This window comes from Miniopterus natalensis, chromosome 1 (genome assembly GCF_054644295.1).
Source record: "Miniopterus natalensis isolate mMinNat1 chromosome 1, mMinNat1.hap1, whole genome shotgun sequence".
Lineage (NCBI taxonomy): Eukaryota > Metazoa > Chordata > Mammalia > Chiroptera > Miniopteridae > Miniopterus > Miniopterus natalensis.
Window position 1 is genome coordinate 187552110 of NC_142081.1, and position 20419 is coordinate 187572528.

The 20419-nt window shown below is 37.7% G+C and overlaps 1 protein-coding gene across 2 annotated transcripts in view; it reads right to left on the minus strand.

Annotated features, from left to right (window-relative positions):
• The window catches only part of RBPJ (recombination signal binding protein for immunoglobulin kappa J region), an 84497-nt gene that overhangs the window by 24097 nt on the left and 39981 nt on the right, over positions 1-20419 (minus strand). For both annotated transcript variants that reach the window (XM_016218223.2, XM_016218222.2), the window contains 2 exons: positions 11135-11173; positions 2785-2880 (listed from right to left, as the gene is read on the minus strand). In XM_016218223.2, the coding sequence (XP_016073709.1) occupies positions 2785-2880; positions 11135-11173 (135 nt within the window). The remainder of the gene's footprint in view (positions 1-2784; positions 2881-11134; positions 11174-20419) is intronic.

Below are 20419 nucleotides of genomic sequence, written 5' to 3' on the forward strand. Positions count from 1 at the left end.
TGGAAAATATCCTCTACATAAATAATTTTTAAAAGTTTCTTTTTCACCTTGAAAAGATCTTCCTTCTTCAATGAAAAGGTAAAACCAACCACTAACATAAATGTGGTACCGGATGTGCTAAGCAAACACATTTTGTTATCAGGCTCAAGAACAATTTATAATTTTAGGGTAAAATTTCCTGACCAAATTTTTCTAGCATCATTCACTGGAGCTATTTTGTATGCTAAGAAGGCTGTGGTCATGTCCCCAGGTTATTTCATGTTTTATGCCTTAGCAGCTTTTCAGAAAAGCCCAAATCTGGATCAACAAGCAAGAAGGCACACCTTCCTCTTCCCACTGTGCACTCTGCCAAAGAGAAAGGGACCAGACCTCTTCCAGGAAAAAGCCTTGCCAGTCATCCAGGAGGCTGGGCTGCAAGAATATTTTCTTATTATTAATACTTTAAAAAAAACACACAAACACACAGGTAACTTTAACAGGTTTCCATCTTTATTGTAAAACTAATACATGTCTGCTCTAGAAACGTTAATACAAATATATGTAAAAATATAGGAAAGTAGTTACTCTAGGTCTTTTTATCGTTTTTCATTCTTTGAAGCCTTCATTCTTTGAAGGCTAGAAGCTTAGCTCTTCAAGCTTTCCTTTGACTGGTGTTTTAGAGTGGCCAGGCCATACCCAAATAGAAAATAAAGGCAACCACAATGAAAGATAACCCTTAAATCACCCATTTTAACTTGGTAAGCCACTAGTTTCTTACTCATATACTTTTAACAGTGACTAATAAACAGGAACCTTCTCTGGACTTAGATGTAATTTTTTGAGTAGCTCTTCCCTTCTGTTATCTCCACTGGGCCTATTATCCATCATAGTATTAAATGACATTCTTAACTTTTAAAATTCCCAGTAAAGATCCTTTTGCACAGTACCTGGCACCTAACAGGTCATCAGAAATGAAGAATACATCAGTTAATGAATGAATCAGATGGTATTAAAACGCATCTTCAAAAATTCAGAGAAAGGAAAGCAGCAAGGCCAAAGTTGGCAGCTATACACTAAACACGTGTCTAATCATACTTCCATTAAATCTAGCCCAGCCTCCCTAAGCTCATGCTGAAGGAATAATCCCAGGCAAAGTTATGTTTATTTACAAAGTTTGTGTTCTTCAGGCATCTTAACCTCCTCATTCTCAAGCCCTGATCTAAATACCAACACTCACACACAAAATGCAAGGCTATGAAAACTAGGGCGATAAAAAGAATAAGAAATTTGGAATTACAGACCAAGGAGTTCTAATCCTGGCTACATCAATTTCTAACTAAGGTAAACCTGGGCACACGTAGTCTCTGATCTTGTTTCCTCACTCACAGAATGGGGATTGTAACATACCCGTTTACAAGATTATTCTGAGAATTACAATTTAAAAACATTGGTAAAGGCATTTCCAAGACAATGCCTGGCTCATGACTGGGAAACTGTTTCTTCCTGAGATTCACTATGAGGTGCATGGCTGGCCTAATTTGAGACTCAGCTCAAGTGATGAAGGTATAATCTTGCTCTGTTTTGCTTACGAAAAACAAAACACAAAAAACAGATGATCGGCTATGCATACACACTCAATTTCACATACACACTGAATTTCCAGTATCAGCGTCATGAAAAAGGGGGCCACTATTTTGATTTGGTTTCTATCTCCCAAACTGCAGATGCCAACTTTTTCCAATATTTAACTATATATCAGATCATTAAGTTCTATTAGTAAAGATAAAATAGTCATAAATTTAGCAAGTCTGAATAATGATAAAAAAAGAACACTTGGCAGTCTGAGTCCTAAATACTGTTTTCACTTGTTTGTCCTCTGAGATAAATAGTTTCACCTTCTTTTCAGCTCAGATTTAGAGAACTTTAGAAAGAGACTTTTTCTCCTAGCATGTAAATTAATTTAATTATATATTTACATTTCACTTCTCTTATATATACGCTGAGATTTCCTTTATCTCACAAATTCTACTATTCCACCCATTCCTTTCAACCCAACACCTAAACCTGAGTTTTCATTTCTTTTCCCACTTTAGTGTGGTGTCTTTCTAGCCAATTCAAAAAAATCTTTCATCTTCCCCCACAAGCAAGCCTTTTGTCCACGAAATGTTTAACTTGAAACTATTAACAAGAAAATTCTAGAAACCAAGTGAAAAAACAAACCGAAGTCTCCAATTATACATAAAAAATGCTGAAATTTATAAGATACTGTGACAAGTACTAAACATAAAGATCACTTTGTAATAATTTAGTTTTGGCCAATCTTATTTCTAAGTCATCTGTAGTACCCACATTTTTTTCTTACTCTGAACAGGCACAGGGCCGGGGGAGAGGACGGGAGCGCTTCTTTACAATACTCCATAGTTCAATCCAGGCTTGCTTAGCCTTTTCCTTTCTGAAGTGGCACTCTGGGCCACATTTGTTTATGACACTACATTTTCCACCAAAAGGAACGCTACTTTTTGAATGAGCTAATATATCACAGAAATACTTACAGAACATCATGCAGCCCAAAAGAAAAATTATAGATTATTATGTTTTGTGATTATTAGGGATTCAGCCAGATGATCTTTACTAAATCTGCCACAATTCACTGTTTCTCCCTCAATAGAGACAAATCCCCTATTTTTCATTTTGTACTTGCAAATGACCCAAGAGAAACCATCCTCTGACTTGCATATTAACATGTCACCTGCAAATTCATGTGACAGCTACAATGAACTATCCACCAGAAAATAATAATCTTACCGTTTTTCATTTCCGTATGACTTCTGTGCAACTTTTGCGTGAAGAATAAGGACCGTTTGATCCCCTCGCTCTTTTAAATAGTTCCGCATAGCTTCCCTAAAGTGAAACACAAATACTACTATTACAGGGGTGAGATTTAGAATATTACTATGCCCTGTAATGAGAAAAATGCTTATGAGTATTTTTAAAACAAGCAAATCTAAAAATGAAAATAAGGCTTAAGACAGACCCATGGCCTAAATTTAAAAAATATTATACGACGGGGGCAATACTGCTCATCTTCAACTCTATACTGTTCTTTAAACTATTTATCAGAATGAGTGTTTTTCACTGAATACAAAGCCATAAAAAATCATTAGGTCATCCAAATTTACTATTATATGTTCTTAAAATAACAACCCTTACATAGGACTAAGAAAGGACTATCATACAAAAACACAATTACTGAATTAAGTTTTGGGATAAAACAACATTAATTCTTTCAAGTACAAAGTATTCCAACTACCTTTTATTATGTATAAATTATATTAAAAAGTCGTGTGTTAAATATAACTATTTATCCAATTACTCTGCTAAGCAGTACGATGGAGTATAAAGAACAGAAGGTCTACAGAGATCAAACTTACTATTCTGTATCAGCAGAACCCTAATTCTGGAGATGTTCCGCACATTACAAATTAAAGCAAAGTTGTTTCAAAGACAATCATCAAGAAACACTTTTAATAAGTTAAATGCTGTTTTATTTATATTATAAATAAAAGACAAATGTTTTAAGATAGCTAGACAATAGTAGTACGTTATTAAAGGTGGGGAATTCTGAACTGTCTCATTTAGAGAAACTAAGTGACCTGGGCAAATAATTTAACTTCTTCCAGCCTCAGTTTCCCATTTGATAACAGACGATAATGCTGACCAATGACAAAGTGGTTGAGGGATTATATGAGGTAATACAGAAGACAGCATTTACGAAAACCTGTTAGCTATAAGGCAGGGCAGTAACAATGGGATCCAACATATTATCCCTACCCCTTAAAGGGCGCTTAAAAGTTCAGTGAAGACAACAGCTTGGAAAACAAACTGTAATGAAATACATGATCCAAAGAGAAGTATCAACAGAAGAATCTATAAGGGAAAGACTGTGTAAAGGAGAGGAGGGGTGATAAGGACTACGTGCTAGGAAAATTTCTCAGAAGAGGTAAATTCTGAAGGAACAGGAGCAGACACAATGAGAAGGCGTTCCGGCACCTGGGAGTAGTGTGGACAGTCACGTCAGACCCTGCCCGGTTGGGTACAGTGAGATATTCAAACTGAGGAGTAGGGCAGCCGAAACAACAGAACAGCAGCTAATAGTTCCTGAGTATTTATATTGTGCCAGGCTCTGGACTAAGCATTATTTCATTGAGTCCTCAAAATTCAAAAAGGTAAGTATTGTTAATACTATGTTGAATGTCTTGCCCAATGCCTTGCAATGAATAAGTGGCAGTCAGGAATTAGAATCTCAAATTCTCTTCAGATTCCACTGTGAGCCATGGCAGTGAGTAAAGCAGACAGGTTGGGGAGTCAAATTGTGGAAGGCCTGCCAAATCCCATAAAAATCTGACATTTGTAAACTAAATAGCATGAAAGTTTAGGCTAATTCAAATATCACTCTGATAGATGAGAATCAAAATGGTAGCAGTAAATAAAATTTTAAGACACCTAGAGAAAAACTTAAAATGTAAAATAAAATTCCATCTCTTTGAGAACTGAGAAAAGAATCATTTAATTTTATCATTACCCCATTATAGAAATATAGGATCTTTCAATCTACACAAAGGCAAGAAGAGATCTTGAGGTTTTTTAAACTATTAATTTTCCTTCTTAGTTAATTCTAGTGGTGGAATAGAGAAAGCATTAGAGAGCAGAGAGACAAGACAAACTTGGAAAATGGCTGACACTTGGAAAGAAGCCACAGAAGACGGAAATGACTTAATAACTCTTTGTATCTTGTGTTTAGGGAGAAGCGGGTCTACATTAACAGGTTCTGTTTGACAAATGTCAATGCTGAAGCGCCCCAGACCTCCACACTGAAAGTATCCAACAGGTTACCCATCTGTAGTTCCAGAGAGGGGTCTGGGCTGCAAAAGTGGGATTCACTGGTATATAGTTGGCAAATGAAGCCACGGAAGTCAATGGAATCTCCCAGAATGAAAACGCAGCGATGGGAGGGTCAAGAACAAATGTATCAAATGAAGAACTGGTAAGGGGAGAACTGAGACTGTTTATGAGATGCTATGGAAGCACACAGCCTCGAAGGACAGAGGGGAGCAGTCAAAAGGTGAGATGCTGCAGAGGTCAAAGTCACTTATAGTAAGCCTAGCAAATGCCAGCTAACAGAAAGCCTTACAAATTATTTATAAAATCGGAGAGGCCACTGTGATATCTATTTGGAAATACGCTCTAGGAATGAAGAAAGAAACTGACTATGGAGGTAAAACAACTGAATGTCAGTATCAAGGGACCATTTAATGCTGGCATCCATAAATGATTCCAGTACTGTGCACTGTACGGTGTTTAGCAGAATCTCTTGCTTCAACCCATTAGAGAGCCAACAGTACCCTTCCTTGAGCTGTGACAAACAAACAATGTCTCTGGGTATGCCAAATGTCTGGGGGACGGGGAAGGAAGTTACCTGAGTTGAAAACACTACATGAAAAAACCCCAAAATATTCCAATAATATGTCAAAATCATTCAATGTCTTAATATAGAATGAACTTGTATCACTGGAAAACATAATGTAGGTGGCTGCAAGCATCTTACCTGTAGAATTACTACTTTGTATTACTGAATTGTTAAAAAATAATGACAAAGTGAAAATTGATGATTTGTTGCCGGGCCGCGAACTAGGATCCAGATCAAGGTTTGATTCCCAGTCAGGGCACATGCCTGGGCTGCCGGCTTGATCCCCAGTCGGGGGCGTGCAGGAGGCAGTCAATCAGTGACAACTCTCTCATCACCGCTATTTCTCTCTCCCTCCCTCTCCCTTCCTCTCTCTGAAATCAGTAAAACCATATTAAAAACAAACAAAAAAAATGTCAAGTTTTTCCTAAATCCCTTGAGATGTCCATATGATTTTCCTTTTTTTTGTTCTGTTAATACATTGAATCACATTAACTGATTTCCACTTCTGAGATAAACCTCACTTAGGTCCTAATATATTGTCCCTTCTACATATTGTTGGATTCATTTTGAAAATTAGCTGACTTTTGCTTCTATGTTCATAAGGAATACTGGTCTATAGTTTTATTTTCTTGTAACGGCTTTGCTTTTATTAACATGGCAATGCTGTCCTCGCAGAAAAAACTGGGACATGTGCACTGCTAACTTTCTGGAACGATATATATAGAACCGGCATGATTTATTTCTTAAATGCCTGGTAGAATTAACTCAACAGTGGAATCACCTAAGCCTGTAGTTTTCCTTGTGGGAAGATATATAATTACAAATTCAATTTCTTTAGCTATGGGGCTATTAAAAGTATCAGTTTCCTTTTGAGTAAGCTTTAGCAGTTTGCTGGATTCAAGGAATTTGCATGTTCCTTCAAAAGTTGAATTTAACGGCAGAAGATTCTTCATAATATTTGCTTGTTATCCTCCAAGTATCTGTAGGATCTGCAGTGATGTCACCTTCTCATTTTCTATAGCCGTAAGCTGTACATAATTAGGGCTTCTATCTGGTATGACAGTCCTGCTTAAAGGAGTTCTTTAACATTTCTTGCAGCTCATGCCCAATTGCGATTCTCTTTCAGTTTTTACGTCTAAAAAGTCTTACTTGCCTCCTCTGGATATAGAATCCTAGGTCGCTTTTGTTTTTCCCCCTTGGGAAATTGTCTTGCTCCACTGTCTTCTTTCTACCTAGCAGGCTTTAAGATGAAAAATCTCGTCATTTCTCTTTGTTTCTCTGTACATAATTAATCTAAGCAATTTGATTATGATGTGCTTAGGCAGTTTGTATTTGGGGCTCAGAGTTTCTGGAAACTGTTTTACAGTTTGTCAAATTTAGAAAAATTTCAGCCATTATTTCTTCAGATGTTCTTTTAGTCATACTCTCCCCCCTTCAGTGACTCTAATTACATGTATATTAGTCCACTTGAACATAAACCATAGCTAAGGATCTTTTTTCTTCAGATTTTTTTCCATTTTGGACAGTTTCTATTGCTGCCCTCAAGTTCACCAATCTCTTGATCAGTGGTGCACATCTGCAGTTAATCCCACAAAGTGTATCTTTTCATCTTTAGTACTGCAGTTTTCATCTCTAAAAATTTGATTTGGATCTTCCCTTTTTTATCTTCCACGTGTACTCTGTTTAACTTGTTTAATCTCTCTCCTAGCTCAGGGATGTGCAATTAAAGCCTGTAGGCCAAATCCAATCCACTATCTATTTTAGAAATAAAGTTATATTCCACTGGTTTACATATTATCTATGGCTCTTTTTATGCTACAACAGAGTTGAGTAGTTACAACAGAGGCTGTATGAGCCACACAAAAATGACACTATTTACCATCTGACCCTTTAAAGAAAAATTTTGTAAACTCCTGATCTAAGCATCTTAAACATATAGACAAAGATAAACTGTTTTAATGTCTAATTTTATCATCTGTCATTTCTGGGTTGGTTTTGACTGATTTTTCTCTTCATTATGGGCCATATTTTCCTGCTTCTTTGTATGAACGGTATGTTTTGACTACATATTAAGACTCAATAATTAATTTTACCTTTTCAAATGCTGGATATCTGTCTATTCCTGTAAATATTCTTGAGCTTTGTTCTGTACACAGTTACCTGGAAAGAGTGTGATCCTTTTAATCTTGTTTTTAAGTTGCTAGGTGAAACCAGAGCAACATGTGGTCTAGGCCTAACCACTGCTGAAGCAAACCATTCTGAGTACTCCAGTTGATGCACAAGAATCATAAGGCTTTTCCACACTGGTTACTGGAACAGGTACAATTTGTAGTACTGAGTGAGCTTTAGGAATTCTTTCCTCTAATTCTTTAGGTTGGTTTCCCCCCAACCTTGAGTAGTTTCCTCACACAAGTGCTGATCAATACAAAGCTGAAGGTAGAGGAAACTCTGCACAGCACTTTCCTCTCCAGTTCTATGCCCTGGAAAGTCCAGCCACCTTGGCCTCCCAAGATTCCAGGCTCCATCTCAACTCAAGGTGCTTACTAGGTTCCACTTGATTCCTCCCTATATCAGGTCCTGGAAACTCTCTCCAGGCACTAAACTGGAGCAACCTCAGGGTTCACCTCATTTGTCTCCTGTCTCTCAAGGATCACTGCCCTTTCTTGCCTGCCACCTAATATCTTGAAAACCACTGTTTCATATATTTTGTCCAGGTTTTTAGTTGTTTCAAGCCAGAGAGTAATTCCAGTCTCTATTACTCAATCTTGGCCAGAAGTGGAAGTCCTAAAAGCTACTAAAATTTTCCAAACAGGGAAAATTGCTTCCAGGGTAAATAGAAAATCATGATCATGTAGATGGGACCTAACTATATTATTGTATGTATTTAAGGAAAGGAACTTTCCTCATACTCATTATCACTGTAATGACTGCTATTTTTACAGAGGTATTCATTCAAGTAACTAATTTATTCATCAAAATATATTTTATTATTAAGAGTCAACTCTGCCCGGCCGGGAATGGCCCAGAGGTTGAGCGTCGACCTAAGATCCAGGCGATCGGGGTTCGATTCCCGGTCAGGGCACATGCCCAGGTTGTGGGCTCGATCCCCAGTCGGGGGCGTGCAGGAGGCAGCCAGTCAATGACTCTCTTTCCTCACTGATGTTTCTATCTCTCTCTCTTCCTCTCCTTTCCTCTCTCTGAAATTAATAAAGATACATTAAAAAAAAAAAAGTCAACTCCAACCTACTGCTGCTAGTAATGAAATAAAAATATTTATCAATTAAATTTTAAATTGCCTATACATGTGAATTCGGAAACTCCACCTAGGATTTTTTCAAAAGATATAAAAATAAGTGAAAATATATTTACATGAGTCTGTGAGACAAGTTATAGTCTTCCAGCCCACTTCATGTGGAATATTTATGTAATGCCTTTTTAAAGGATTTTTCAAAAAAATATTGGATTTCAGACTTACAGAAAAGTTGCAAAAGTAGTACAAAAAATTCCTAGTCCCCTTTCCCCCAGATTCCCCAAATGTTAACATTTTACCATATTTGTATACTGTTTTGAAATAATTTAAGAGCACACTGTAGATATAAAATCCCTTTACCCAAAATACTTTAGTCTTTATTTCCTAAAACAAAGATACTCTCTTATACAATCACAATGCAATAGCACTCATACAATATTTGTATTTACAGATTTTATTCACAAGTTGCCACTGCCATTGTCCCACCAATATCCATTATTTGGGGGTGGGGGGTGCAATGTTGAGAAACTATTGCCCTGAGGCAAAATCAGGGTGGCCAAAAGTTTTTCTAAATTAAGTTAAGCTGGAACAGACATGCCATTCATTTACACGTTTTCTGTGGCTAATTTAGGAATATAAGAATAGAGTTGAGAAGTCGAAACAGACTCACTGTGGCTCAAAAAGCCTAACATGTTTGTTATCTGGCCCGTTACAGGAAATGTTTTCTGACTCTAGCTTTAGATAAAAAGAAAACTTTTTCTGGTCCAGGATTTAGCTGAATTTAGTTGTCATGTCTTACTGGTCTTCTTTAATCTGCTATTCCTCAGTCTTTGGTTTTGAATGATATTGAAATTTTTTTCTTTTAATATATCTTTATTGATTTCAGAGAGAGGAAAGGAGAGGGAGAGAGAGAGAGAGAAACATCAATGATGAGAGTCATTTATTGGCTGCCTCCTGCACGTCCCCGACTGGGGATGGAGCCCGAAATCCTGGCATGTGCCCTAACTGGGAATCGAACCCCAATCGCCTAGATCCTAGGTCGACGCTCAACTGCTGAGCCATGCCCGGCCAGGCTGATCTTGAAATTTTTGAAGAGTAAATATCATTTATTTTACAGAATGCCCCTCATTTAAATGTGTCCGATGTTTCCTTATGCTTATATTTAGCTTACACATTTTTGGCAAGAACACCACATAAGTAGTAATGTTGTGTCCTTCTCAGGATGCACAAAACATTTATTTGTCCATTGCTGGTGGAGTTAATTTCGGTAACTAAATTAAGGTGATGTCTGCCAGGTTTCTTCATTGACGTTCCTGTTTTTCGCTTTATAATGATACACACTTTGTGAGGACACACTAAGCATTCACTGATGATTTTTGCCTAAAACAATTATGATTGTAGTGGTTCCCAAAGTGTGATTTCCTGGTTCCATCATTCCTTCTACATTAGGTGGATTTCTTCTGTATGGAAAAGCTATCTCTTCTGCTTCATTTTACTGAATCATTTTTTAACTCAGTGTAGACTTCTAAACTGTCATTTTATTATATGGATTTTAATCCATTACTATCATTATTTATTTTGATGATCAAAGTGCCCATGACTAGGCTAAACGGAAGCCTCTTCAAGCTGGCTCCCTTTGAATCCCTTTCGCATGTCTCCATCATTCTTTGAGTGCAACAGCTTTTTTAATAATAGGAAAAATGTGGATATTACCCAAATGGCCATTAATGTGAAAACTAAATAAAAGCAGTGTGAAGACAACGTAGAGAATGAGGAAGATGATGTGCAGAACACTGGCCAAGTATGATGTCAGATAAAAAGAAAAGGGACAGGCATGTGTTTATGCATGCTTACGATCCTCCTGAAAGACACTCACAATGCAGGGTTAGCATTAACTCCAGGACTGACACTGTAGAACTGGGTGTCTTACTTTTTATTTTATAACCACTGTTAGAAATTTAAAAAATAATCTTCAAAATTAATACTTTTAAATTTAAGATTTGTAATTAAAATATTATAAAATTAATTTATATAATTAAAACACAGTATATTTACAGACTCACTAAAGTGGGTACAATCTTGTGTTTTCTATAAAATTCTTTTCTAAAAGCATTTATTAAATATCTTTCAAGTCCCACTTATCATCAACAAATTGTGACTGTCTAAATGCAACCAGATATGGGAAACGGTTTTTACATTGTAGCCCTTGCTATATTAACTATATAATACCCAAGATGAGTTATTCAAAGGTTTCATTTCCCCTCTGACATATATCCTCTCACCCTGTTATTTTATGGGGGGTAGGGAGGGTGGGAACAAGCTTACAATCTAGATACCAATACATTAATAACTCCTTTTCAAGAGCACCTAAGAGATTTGGAAACGAGGGGACGGCTCGCCGGTGTGTCGGGTGAAAGGCTGGCCCACGCGGCACTTACCTCGTGAGTCGTTTGGGTGGAGGCCGCTCACCAAATTTTCTGGGGAAAAAAAAAAAAAAAAATTAAACAGGCATACAACACACTCCATAGCAAGCCCTTCAGGAAGCATGAGGGCTCCTTCATAGCATATTCTTCAGCCCCACCTGCCAGGGAAAAGAGGTGCCCTTCGCAAGCATCTAAGCCCAGGAACAGCAGAACACAAAAGTGGTTCCTAAGCAAAAGCGGCGCCGCCTGAGTAGGCCTCACACACCCCTGTGCGCACGCGGCCCTCCCGCCAGGCGAGGACTTCGGGTGCCTGCAGGACCACGACCCAAAGACCCCCCACTATCCGCAGCACCCAGAGAAACACAGCCGAGGGTGTGCACAGCTCGGTGCTTATCAGATGCCGGCGCGAAGCTATCCATTTTTTACACACTACCCTCTTTAATCGTTATAAAGTGATCCTGTGCGGTACGGATGCACCCATTTTAAAAGATGTAGAAAGCAACTTGCCCAATGCCACAAAGTAAATGGCAGGGAGAACTGAGATTCAGACGCACCTGCTAACCCAGCCAGCCCATGGTGTGTGTGCTTCCTGAAGAAGGGGCTAAATGGACTGACAGGAGCACCTCGACGGGCTGGCAGGGGGCAAAGCCAGTTACTCAGGGGTGAGCTGTAGTACTATTTTTTAGCTATAACTGGTTAGGCCAAAATAACTAAATAAAGGAATTAAGTATGATGTTAATAAAGACAAATAAGTTTGAAAAGAAACTAACTCCTATGTGGTAACCTACTATTTCCTTTAAATAGGAAATCAGATCTTTCTGAAAGAGAACTGGAGGCACGGCACTTGAAAAACCCATAAAATTTCATTTTCTTTTTTAAGCAACATTGCAGTTATAAACAGGTTAAGTAGCTTGTTCATAATCACAGTTACAGGCCGTGGAGCCTAACTTGACTTAAGATTTCTCTGTATTTGTGATGTGCCATAAAGTTATTAACTTTGATGATAAAAGTCTTAGAATCCCAAGCAGTTCATTTTTTTTTTTAATCCTCCCCAGAGGATATTTTTTCCATTGCTTTTCAGAGAGAGTGGGAGGGAGAGAGAAGGGGGGGGAGAGAAATCGATGTGAGAGAGACATATCAATTGTTTGCTTCCCTCATGTGCCCCGATCGGGGACAGGGATGGAGCCTGCAACGGAGGTATGTGCCCTTGGCCGGAATCGAACCCGAGACCCTTCGGTCCACTGGCCAACGCTCTAACCACTGAGCCAAACTGGCCAGGGTCATGCAGTTCATTTTGTTGAGTAATTTAATGCTATATGACACTGTCTATAAACTCATAATGTATAATCAATGGGTGTCTGTGACTTTGAATTTTTTGGTATTTTCATTACCCTGAAATATTGAAAAGTGGCTTCAGTTGAAGTAGCACCAAAAAATGAGCAAATAATCCACATTTCTTTAAGAAGAAAGACTTATTATTCTCTTTGATTTTATACTATAGAATATTCAATTTTTAAAATTAAAATGGAAAAAAAAAAATGCAACGTTTCAGTAGTAACATCAGCAAAGCTGCTGAAGACCACAGGTTTTAAAACGCTGAACTGTTGGCTAATCCATGAACTGCAGTTATGGACTTAAAGGCAAAAATCTACTCCTAAATATTTTTTCATAGAAAAAATTTTTTTGAACCTTAGAAAGTAATTAAATGTAGCATTACAGCATATGATTAAAATAAAACGGCCTCACTAGGTTAGACATAGAATATTTTACAAAACCCACGGGGTTTAAGACATCTTTAAAACACTTCTTTGCATATATATTTTAAGAGCAGAGTTAACTTTATAAAGAGAAACAAAGTGAGATGTGGCAAGAATCTACCTAAGGACTTATAATGCTGAAAATTTTACACTTAACAAATGAGATAAAACTTTTCCATGATGCCACTACCCTTTGTAGTAGCTACTAATACTCGAACCACCAAGCGCCCTTTGGGATCTAACACAGGGCCTAACAGAGGTTTATTACATGACTAGTTGATTACATTCTGAATTCAAATGTAAATTTTCTTCCTGCTGCTCTGCAATGGTTTCAAAATTAGATTAACAACTTAATGTTAACAATGGTCTTCTTTGGAATATACATTACGTGTCAACGATTACATAATACACTTGTCCAACACCCACTCTTACCCCATAGGAAACATGAACAACAGAACCCAATCGTTTGCCTACTGAACATGAACAGCATTTCAACACTGATGCACCGTTCTATCCTCAGTCAGGAATCATCCTCAGGCTAGGAATCTTACCAACATTAGTAACATCAAATTGCTTCTTCAGTATATAATACAGCATCTCCAGTAATTGTTGAGTGCATCCCAATTCTCCTTTTAATGCATATTCCATCATATGCCCATTTATCATTAAAACTAATGGTAACTTATCTCTTGGAATGGGGGAAGAATACAAAAAGGGGTTTTCTGAGAAAATTCATGAAATCATTTAGTAGGTCCACTGATGCAGTATTTGCAAAAAAGAAATGGAAAACAGCCTATTAAGTCACACAACTTTGAGCAAGACATGTCAGCCTTTGTCATACTTCAATTACTAGTTTTGAACTTGCTCTTACCCTAGGAACCACATTAAATAGCAATACTGCTTAAAACTTTCCAGGTGTAACCAATGGACCTTGGCTGCTGTAACAAAAATGATCAAGGCATGAGGTATTCTCCTGGACTATCACATGTATGTAACATGTTTCACAAATAGAATATACTATGGCCCCATCAGGTAGAGTAACATGTTCCCCTTCTTTTTCCTCTACTGGATAGAACATTTGAAAAGCACCGTTTCCTTGATTTTTAAAATTCACTTATTGTGTCTTTTCTTTTTCAATAATTAAAAGCAAACAAACAACTTTATAACACACTATCAGCAAGTTTGTAAAGAAGCAGGAATAGTGGAAAGATATAAATGCAGGGTGACTGAGACCATCACCTCCAGCCATTCTCAGTATCTGGCTTTTTGGGTATCTCCAATATTATTACCAGGTTAAGGGTACCTTTCCAAAAATCCACACCTGGGGATGGATTTTTCCCACGGTAAATCTGCAGTAGCCACAAGCCTCATTGTCCAGATGGCACAACTGAGTTGTGAGACCAATGACATCCACTGACATCACATATAAAGACCTTATATGAAAATTATGCACCCGAAAACCTATGGATGGCTTCAGCAAGAGGCAGCAATGAGACGATGAGTGTTTCACGTATACTCCAATTTTATGTATCAAGAGAATGACTGGGACAAACTGACATCAAGTGACTCCTATTGTGATGCATCAAGAGGAGCAAAGTGTCACTTCTATGATATTACTGCCCCCCAAATGCAGAACCTGAATCTAAACATGAAGAAACATTAACCTAAATTGTGGAATTGTCAACAAAAGCATCAGTTATGAAAGGCACACAAAAAACAAGGAACTGGCCCAGATTAAGAGACTGATGAACCACGATAACTAAATGCAACATACTATCTAGAATTTACTTTTGCTATATAGAACACTGCTTAGACAACTGATAAAATCTGAATAAAACCAGATTAGAGAACAGAATTATATCAATTTGATTCTCTGGTTTTGGTAACTGTACAGAGGTTAACAGAATGTCCTTATTTTTAGAAATGCCAGCTTTAGTATTTAGGGCATGTCTGCTTCTTCCCTCAAATGGTTGGGGGGGGGGGAGAGAGAAGAAGAAAGCAAATGTGGTAAAAATGTTAATACTTGTAGTATCTGGGGGAAATTCTTTGTAATATTCTGCACTTTTTCTATAAATTGAAATTACATCAGAATTAAAAGGCTACACTCAGAGAAGCACTAATTTCCTATCAAACTGCTGGCCTAATCCTGCTTGACATGAAACCTGGTGGTGACAAACCTATCCAAAAATAATAATAATAATAATAATAATAATAATAATGGAAGGTGTTTTCTATAGCTGTAAATACATAAAATTCAGAATATCCCAAGACATCTGCTATGGGAGCCACACCTGGCTACCGCACACATTTAAGTATATAGGCATGTGTGCGACTGCATGTATATATTGCATAAATTTGACAATTAATCTTTCATTTTCCCTGAACAAGGGGAATAAGTTACAACTGCAGTGGGAACTATTAAAGTTTCATGACTTTAGTGTTTACACTACCAGTCATTTTCTACAAAGTACATTTTTTTTCTGAGTTGAAAAGGACCCAGAGTCTACACAGAGATGTTCAGTTTAACAAAGAGGTTTTGCAGTCTTCATTTTTCTGTTGGTAGAAATTATACAGACACACTACCAGCCCAACCTCCATTAAACCATGCTCAGCTAATCTCTTAAACAGCCAAACCTCTAATACACACACGGCTTGCTATTCTAAAGTATTTGGATTTGAGGTGCATCAACCCTTTATTTCCCTTTTAAGAACTGTAGATCAGAACACTTATGGATAGGACAACCCAAAGAAAGTCTAATGCATAAAGGAAAGGCTATGATTTGGGTAAGAAGATAAGCTGTTTCAAAGGAGCCTGTCCCTAAGGGGGAAAAATTAAAAATAACAATTATCATTTTAAAACATGTAAAATAGGACATTGAGTTAAAAGGGAGAATATTCAATAAGCAAAAATAATAAAATGATTAAAATTTGTACGTTCAGAATGGGGAAGAGCTTTCCAAAATGTTTCTAATAACACCACTGCATGAATAAGGAAATGCCTTTCTGCTTGAGTGTTAATACCCAAAACAATACGTTTCTTTTGAATTGTAATTTAGCTTTCTGTTATCACATGCCATATTATAATAATCAAACCTACATTTGCGGTAAATTCAAAAACCACTCTAAAGAAGTGGTCTTAACCACAATTGAAAGTTTAAAGGATGGCTTTCTGCCAAAGCGTATCTGAGCCATTAACGTGTCAGGCTGCCTTCGTGCACTGCTAGGACCAAAGGAGCAGGCCAGCAGCCAGCCTTGCTGGAGTCCTGGGTATACATAGCATGGGGCACAGGGCTGATACAAAATCTGACAGCAAACTGCTTTGCCTTGGGTGGCACTACAGGCGGCCTAAAACTTCAACAACCATTCAAGGAGGCTCTGCTCAGCACAGGCAAAGGAAAGGTTCTGAAGAGAGAATCAATATGAAGTGATTAAAAAGAACAGATCATCAAGCCCTGACCAGTGTTGGTTGGAGCACTGTCCTGTGCACAGAAGGGTTTCTCCTCTTTTGATCGTGATGTATAAAATAAGGTGCAAAACAGTCATTCTCTGGAGCATTTTCTCAATCCTTGAGAGTTTGCTTCCAGGCAATTGTCAGTTTGGCTCAAATTAACTCATAAAAATTCTCTACAGGTTTAAATGTTTCTTAATTTACATGCTCTCATGAAAACTGCCTTGCAAAGCCACCATGCCATAGGGTTACAGTTATTACTTGCTCAACAGTAGCAATGTTCGCTGATAAGGCATGCTGACACTTCAAAAAAGTGATAATCCAGTTTCTAACAAATTCTATAAAGTGGTATCAAGATCTAAATGGGGCTACAAAAATACACCTGAAAAGGAGTCCTTAGAAGTTTATATTCCTTCATGTCATTTTACTTAGTCTAAAGCAAACTGATAAGTGATAAGAAAAAAATTCCAAGAGATTCTAATTTAAATTACAGTGGCTGGAAAGAGAAAGGGACAGAACTAACAAAAGACTTCTCACACTCCTTGTTTTGCCTGTTGGAGTTCCGGACTAATTTACAGATGGCTATTTTGGCAGATTATCTCGTCCAGGCACCTAATTGCCCTCCCCCCTTGTTTACAGGGGGCTTTCTGGATTGCTGCCCCTCGCCAAATGACAAAAGCAGCCATTTCTTCTGCCGCAGACCCTGCTTCACCTTTCCCCACCCCTCTGCCTATAGTTAATATTTCCGACACCTTCTTCTCACCCCACCCCCACTCCCATATAAAAAGCCTTGCAAAACTCAGGCAAGGCAAAGTTGCAGGTTTTCTACCCAGCCATGCTGCTGGTGGTTTAAACTCCATGCCCCAAGACTGGTCTTTTGGCTAGCATTTTTGGCTCAATAAAACCTTACTTTGAAAAAGACTTTCAGCCATGGGAGTTAAAGATTTTTAGTTTAACATTTTGGCACCCAAATGAGGGGCCAAGCTTTGAAAGAGAAAGGAACGCTGCTGTCCCAAAGTCAGTGTGTGACATCCACAGAGCCCCCTTGATGCTCCTCAGACCCCAGGTGTGCTCCTTTTTTCTATTTCTCTGATACCCTGGAGTGTGCAAACCTACACCTTGAGGCACATGGTTTTAATGGTAGGGGTATTCCCTCGGGAAAGCTTATGGAAGTAGCACCCAAAACATGATGAGGGATTGTTCTCTTGGTGTCCCTCTGGGGTGGAGTCCACATTCGCACCAGAACATGATGTGGAGAATCCCTCCTCCTTCACCAGACTGGTGGGTTTAAGGGGATGCCCTTAGCCCTTAACAGTCTTAGATTAGCTTTGTCTGAGATAATTGAGCTTATAGTGACATCTTGTGGCCATTGCGTGTAATTACTGTTTCCCGTCCCCTGGTCACCACCACCAATGTTCAAGATGAGGTTAGGAAACTGTGAAAATGGGCTTTTTCATGCTTGTAAGAGCAGTCACTGATCCACTGGAGAGAGGCACTCAAGAAGCAGCACTCTACCTACCAGGAAAACAGCTTTCTCAGTCTTAATTGGTTGAAAGCAATTGAAATTATGTGAGTCAAAACTTCCCCTGCCACTCCCCCAAAACACTGGAGGGCTTTTAAAATAAACAAGGTTGTTTGTGCACATTTCTTTTTGTCTAAATGGGCTAACCTTACTAAAAATGACAAGTTAGATTGCTCAGAACCTTTTTCTCCCTTCTAAATTTAGGTTGGCAGGAGAAAATACTTGTGAAGCTAGCTTCTTGGGCCTAAGGTATGGATATATGTTGAGTTATTTGTCCTAAGCTGGTTATTTTTGAATGAGCAGGAAAAGACACCCTAAATTGGACAAGGAAAGTTATAGGTTTCTAAAAAGAAATCTTTCAAAAGGGAAATTTTACATTTGGTAAAGCTGAATAAGATTAGAATTCACTTAAATAAGCAAATTTAAATATCAAAAGTAAGCTGATGCAAAAGCAGAGTTTTATACTCAGTTAAAAAGACAGTTTTTTCCTATACTTATTGTTCTGCTCCAGATAAGATAAAGTTTTCTACCTAGAAAGCAAAGATGCTATGTTTTATTAAAACAGTTCTGTTCAGCTCTGGCTGGTGTGGCTCAGTTGGTTGGATCGTCATCCTGTGAAAGGAAGAGTCTAGGGTTCAATTCCCAGTCAGGGCACATACCCAGGTATCAAGTTCGATCCCCAGCTGGGGTGCATACAGGAGGCAGCTGATGGGTGCTTCTCTCTCTCTCCCCCTTCCTGCCTCTCTAAAATCAATAAAAAATAAAATAAAAGTAGTTGTGTTTTATAGTGTCTTCTTCAGGTACTCGATTTACTCAAGAAAACAAGAGTCTCAATTCTAAGACCTAAGGTTTTACTAACAATAGGTAACCTGTATTTTGTTTATCTTTTATTGTCACTTTGGGTAAATGGATAATTTAATATTGTTTAAAACTTAATATGGATAATTTAATATTGTTCAAATTTTAAAAGGAGACTCTCTTAACCTGGAATTGGCTTTCTGGGTTATTTCAGTGGGGCCCTCGAATGCCTCAAAGACTTGTTCTCTCCTTATAAAACAGAAATTTAAACTAATTTGGCCTATTTGATTTACTAAAATTACATGGGAAGCTTTGTCAAATAAAGAAATAACAATTAAGTTGTATTTTACATATTTTTCATTTGTAATTCTAATTATCTCAAAAGGTTATGTTAGAGAAAAGCAAACTTCTTTGTCAAATGCATTATATAATCAGATCTATAACATGTCATTTTAAATACTTTTACCATTTTCAGTTATTGTTTTACTCTCATGCTTTTGCACATGTGTCTCACCTTCAGAAAGATCCATGGAGAAAATGACTTATTCTAAAACAAAGGTTTCTGAGAAAATTTCAGATCATACCTCTAAACTGGATGAAGATCTGCAGAACTCTAACTGGAATCATGAAATACTGGCAAATGATCAAGATAAACAAGAATTATGGGACTGAATGACTGAGGGTAATTTTATGCTTTTTTGTTTGAAACATTGCTAATCTTGTTACTTAATGACCTAGAGCAATTTTGTAAATTATATACCTTTGTCATTTATATTTTTCTGCCCAACTGATCCCTGCAGAATTTGGAAACTCTTAGTGTTATTTTCATGGCAATATGGTTATTTACAAAAATTCAGTAAGAATCTGTTCTCTTTAAACAGGACACAATTGAAAACTGGCTTTATTACCAAGGCTATGACTAGAATGTCATGTGTGAACAGACTTAAAGAGCCAATATGATCAATTGCTATTCTTGTTATATTTATACAAATAATCCAGCCAAATTTATTAAAACTAGACTCACGCAATAAATGAGTCTTAATTTGGCAATATTGGATAAAAATGATGATTTTAGAGAAAAACTGCATTTCAAAAGAAACTATAATGCATATTTATGGATTCTAGTTCAGTTAATTGTCTTTCAAGTTTTTTTCCCCCTGTAAACTGGAATACATTCTGAATTTTTATTTTCTTAAATAGTGGGCTACAGCCCTCTGAACATTCCATTTTTCTAACACCCCACAACTTGGATTTAAAGTGCAGCTAGATGACTTTGACATAAACTTCAGAGAAATTGCCACAACAGGTCATGCTTAAACAATCTCAGTAACTGATGCTATGTAAGCCTGAGAATCTGATGACATCACCAGAGATATTCCAACTGTAGGCAGGAGAATTAGACTGTCACCACCTGCACCTTCACTCCAGCAACAGAAGTTCTGAGCCTTCCACCTAGAAACTAGAATGACAGGCCCAGAAACTGCACTGATAATTTATATTAAGAAACTGCATTGATAATTTACATTAATCATTAACTTTTTTCTTTCTTCCCATAGAAAATATCTCTTACTTATTTTTTTAATCCTGACCCCGAGGAGATTTTTTCCAAAGCTTTTCAGAGAGTGGAAGGGGGAAAGAAAGGGGGAGGGACATCAATTCGAGAGAGACACATTGATTGATTGCCTCCTGCACTCTGACCTGGGCCAGGGATGGAGCCTGCAGCCGAGATATGTGCTCTTGGCCAGAATCAAAAGGGGGACCCTTCAGTCCGTGGG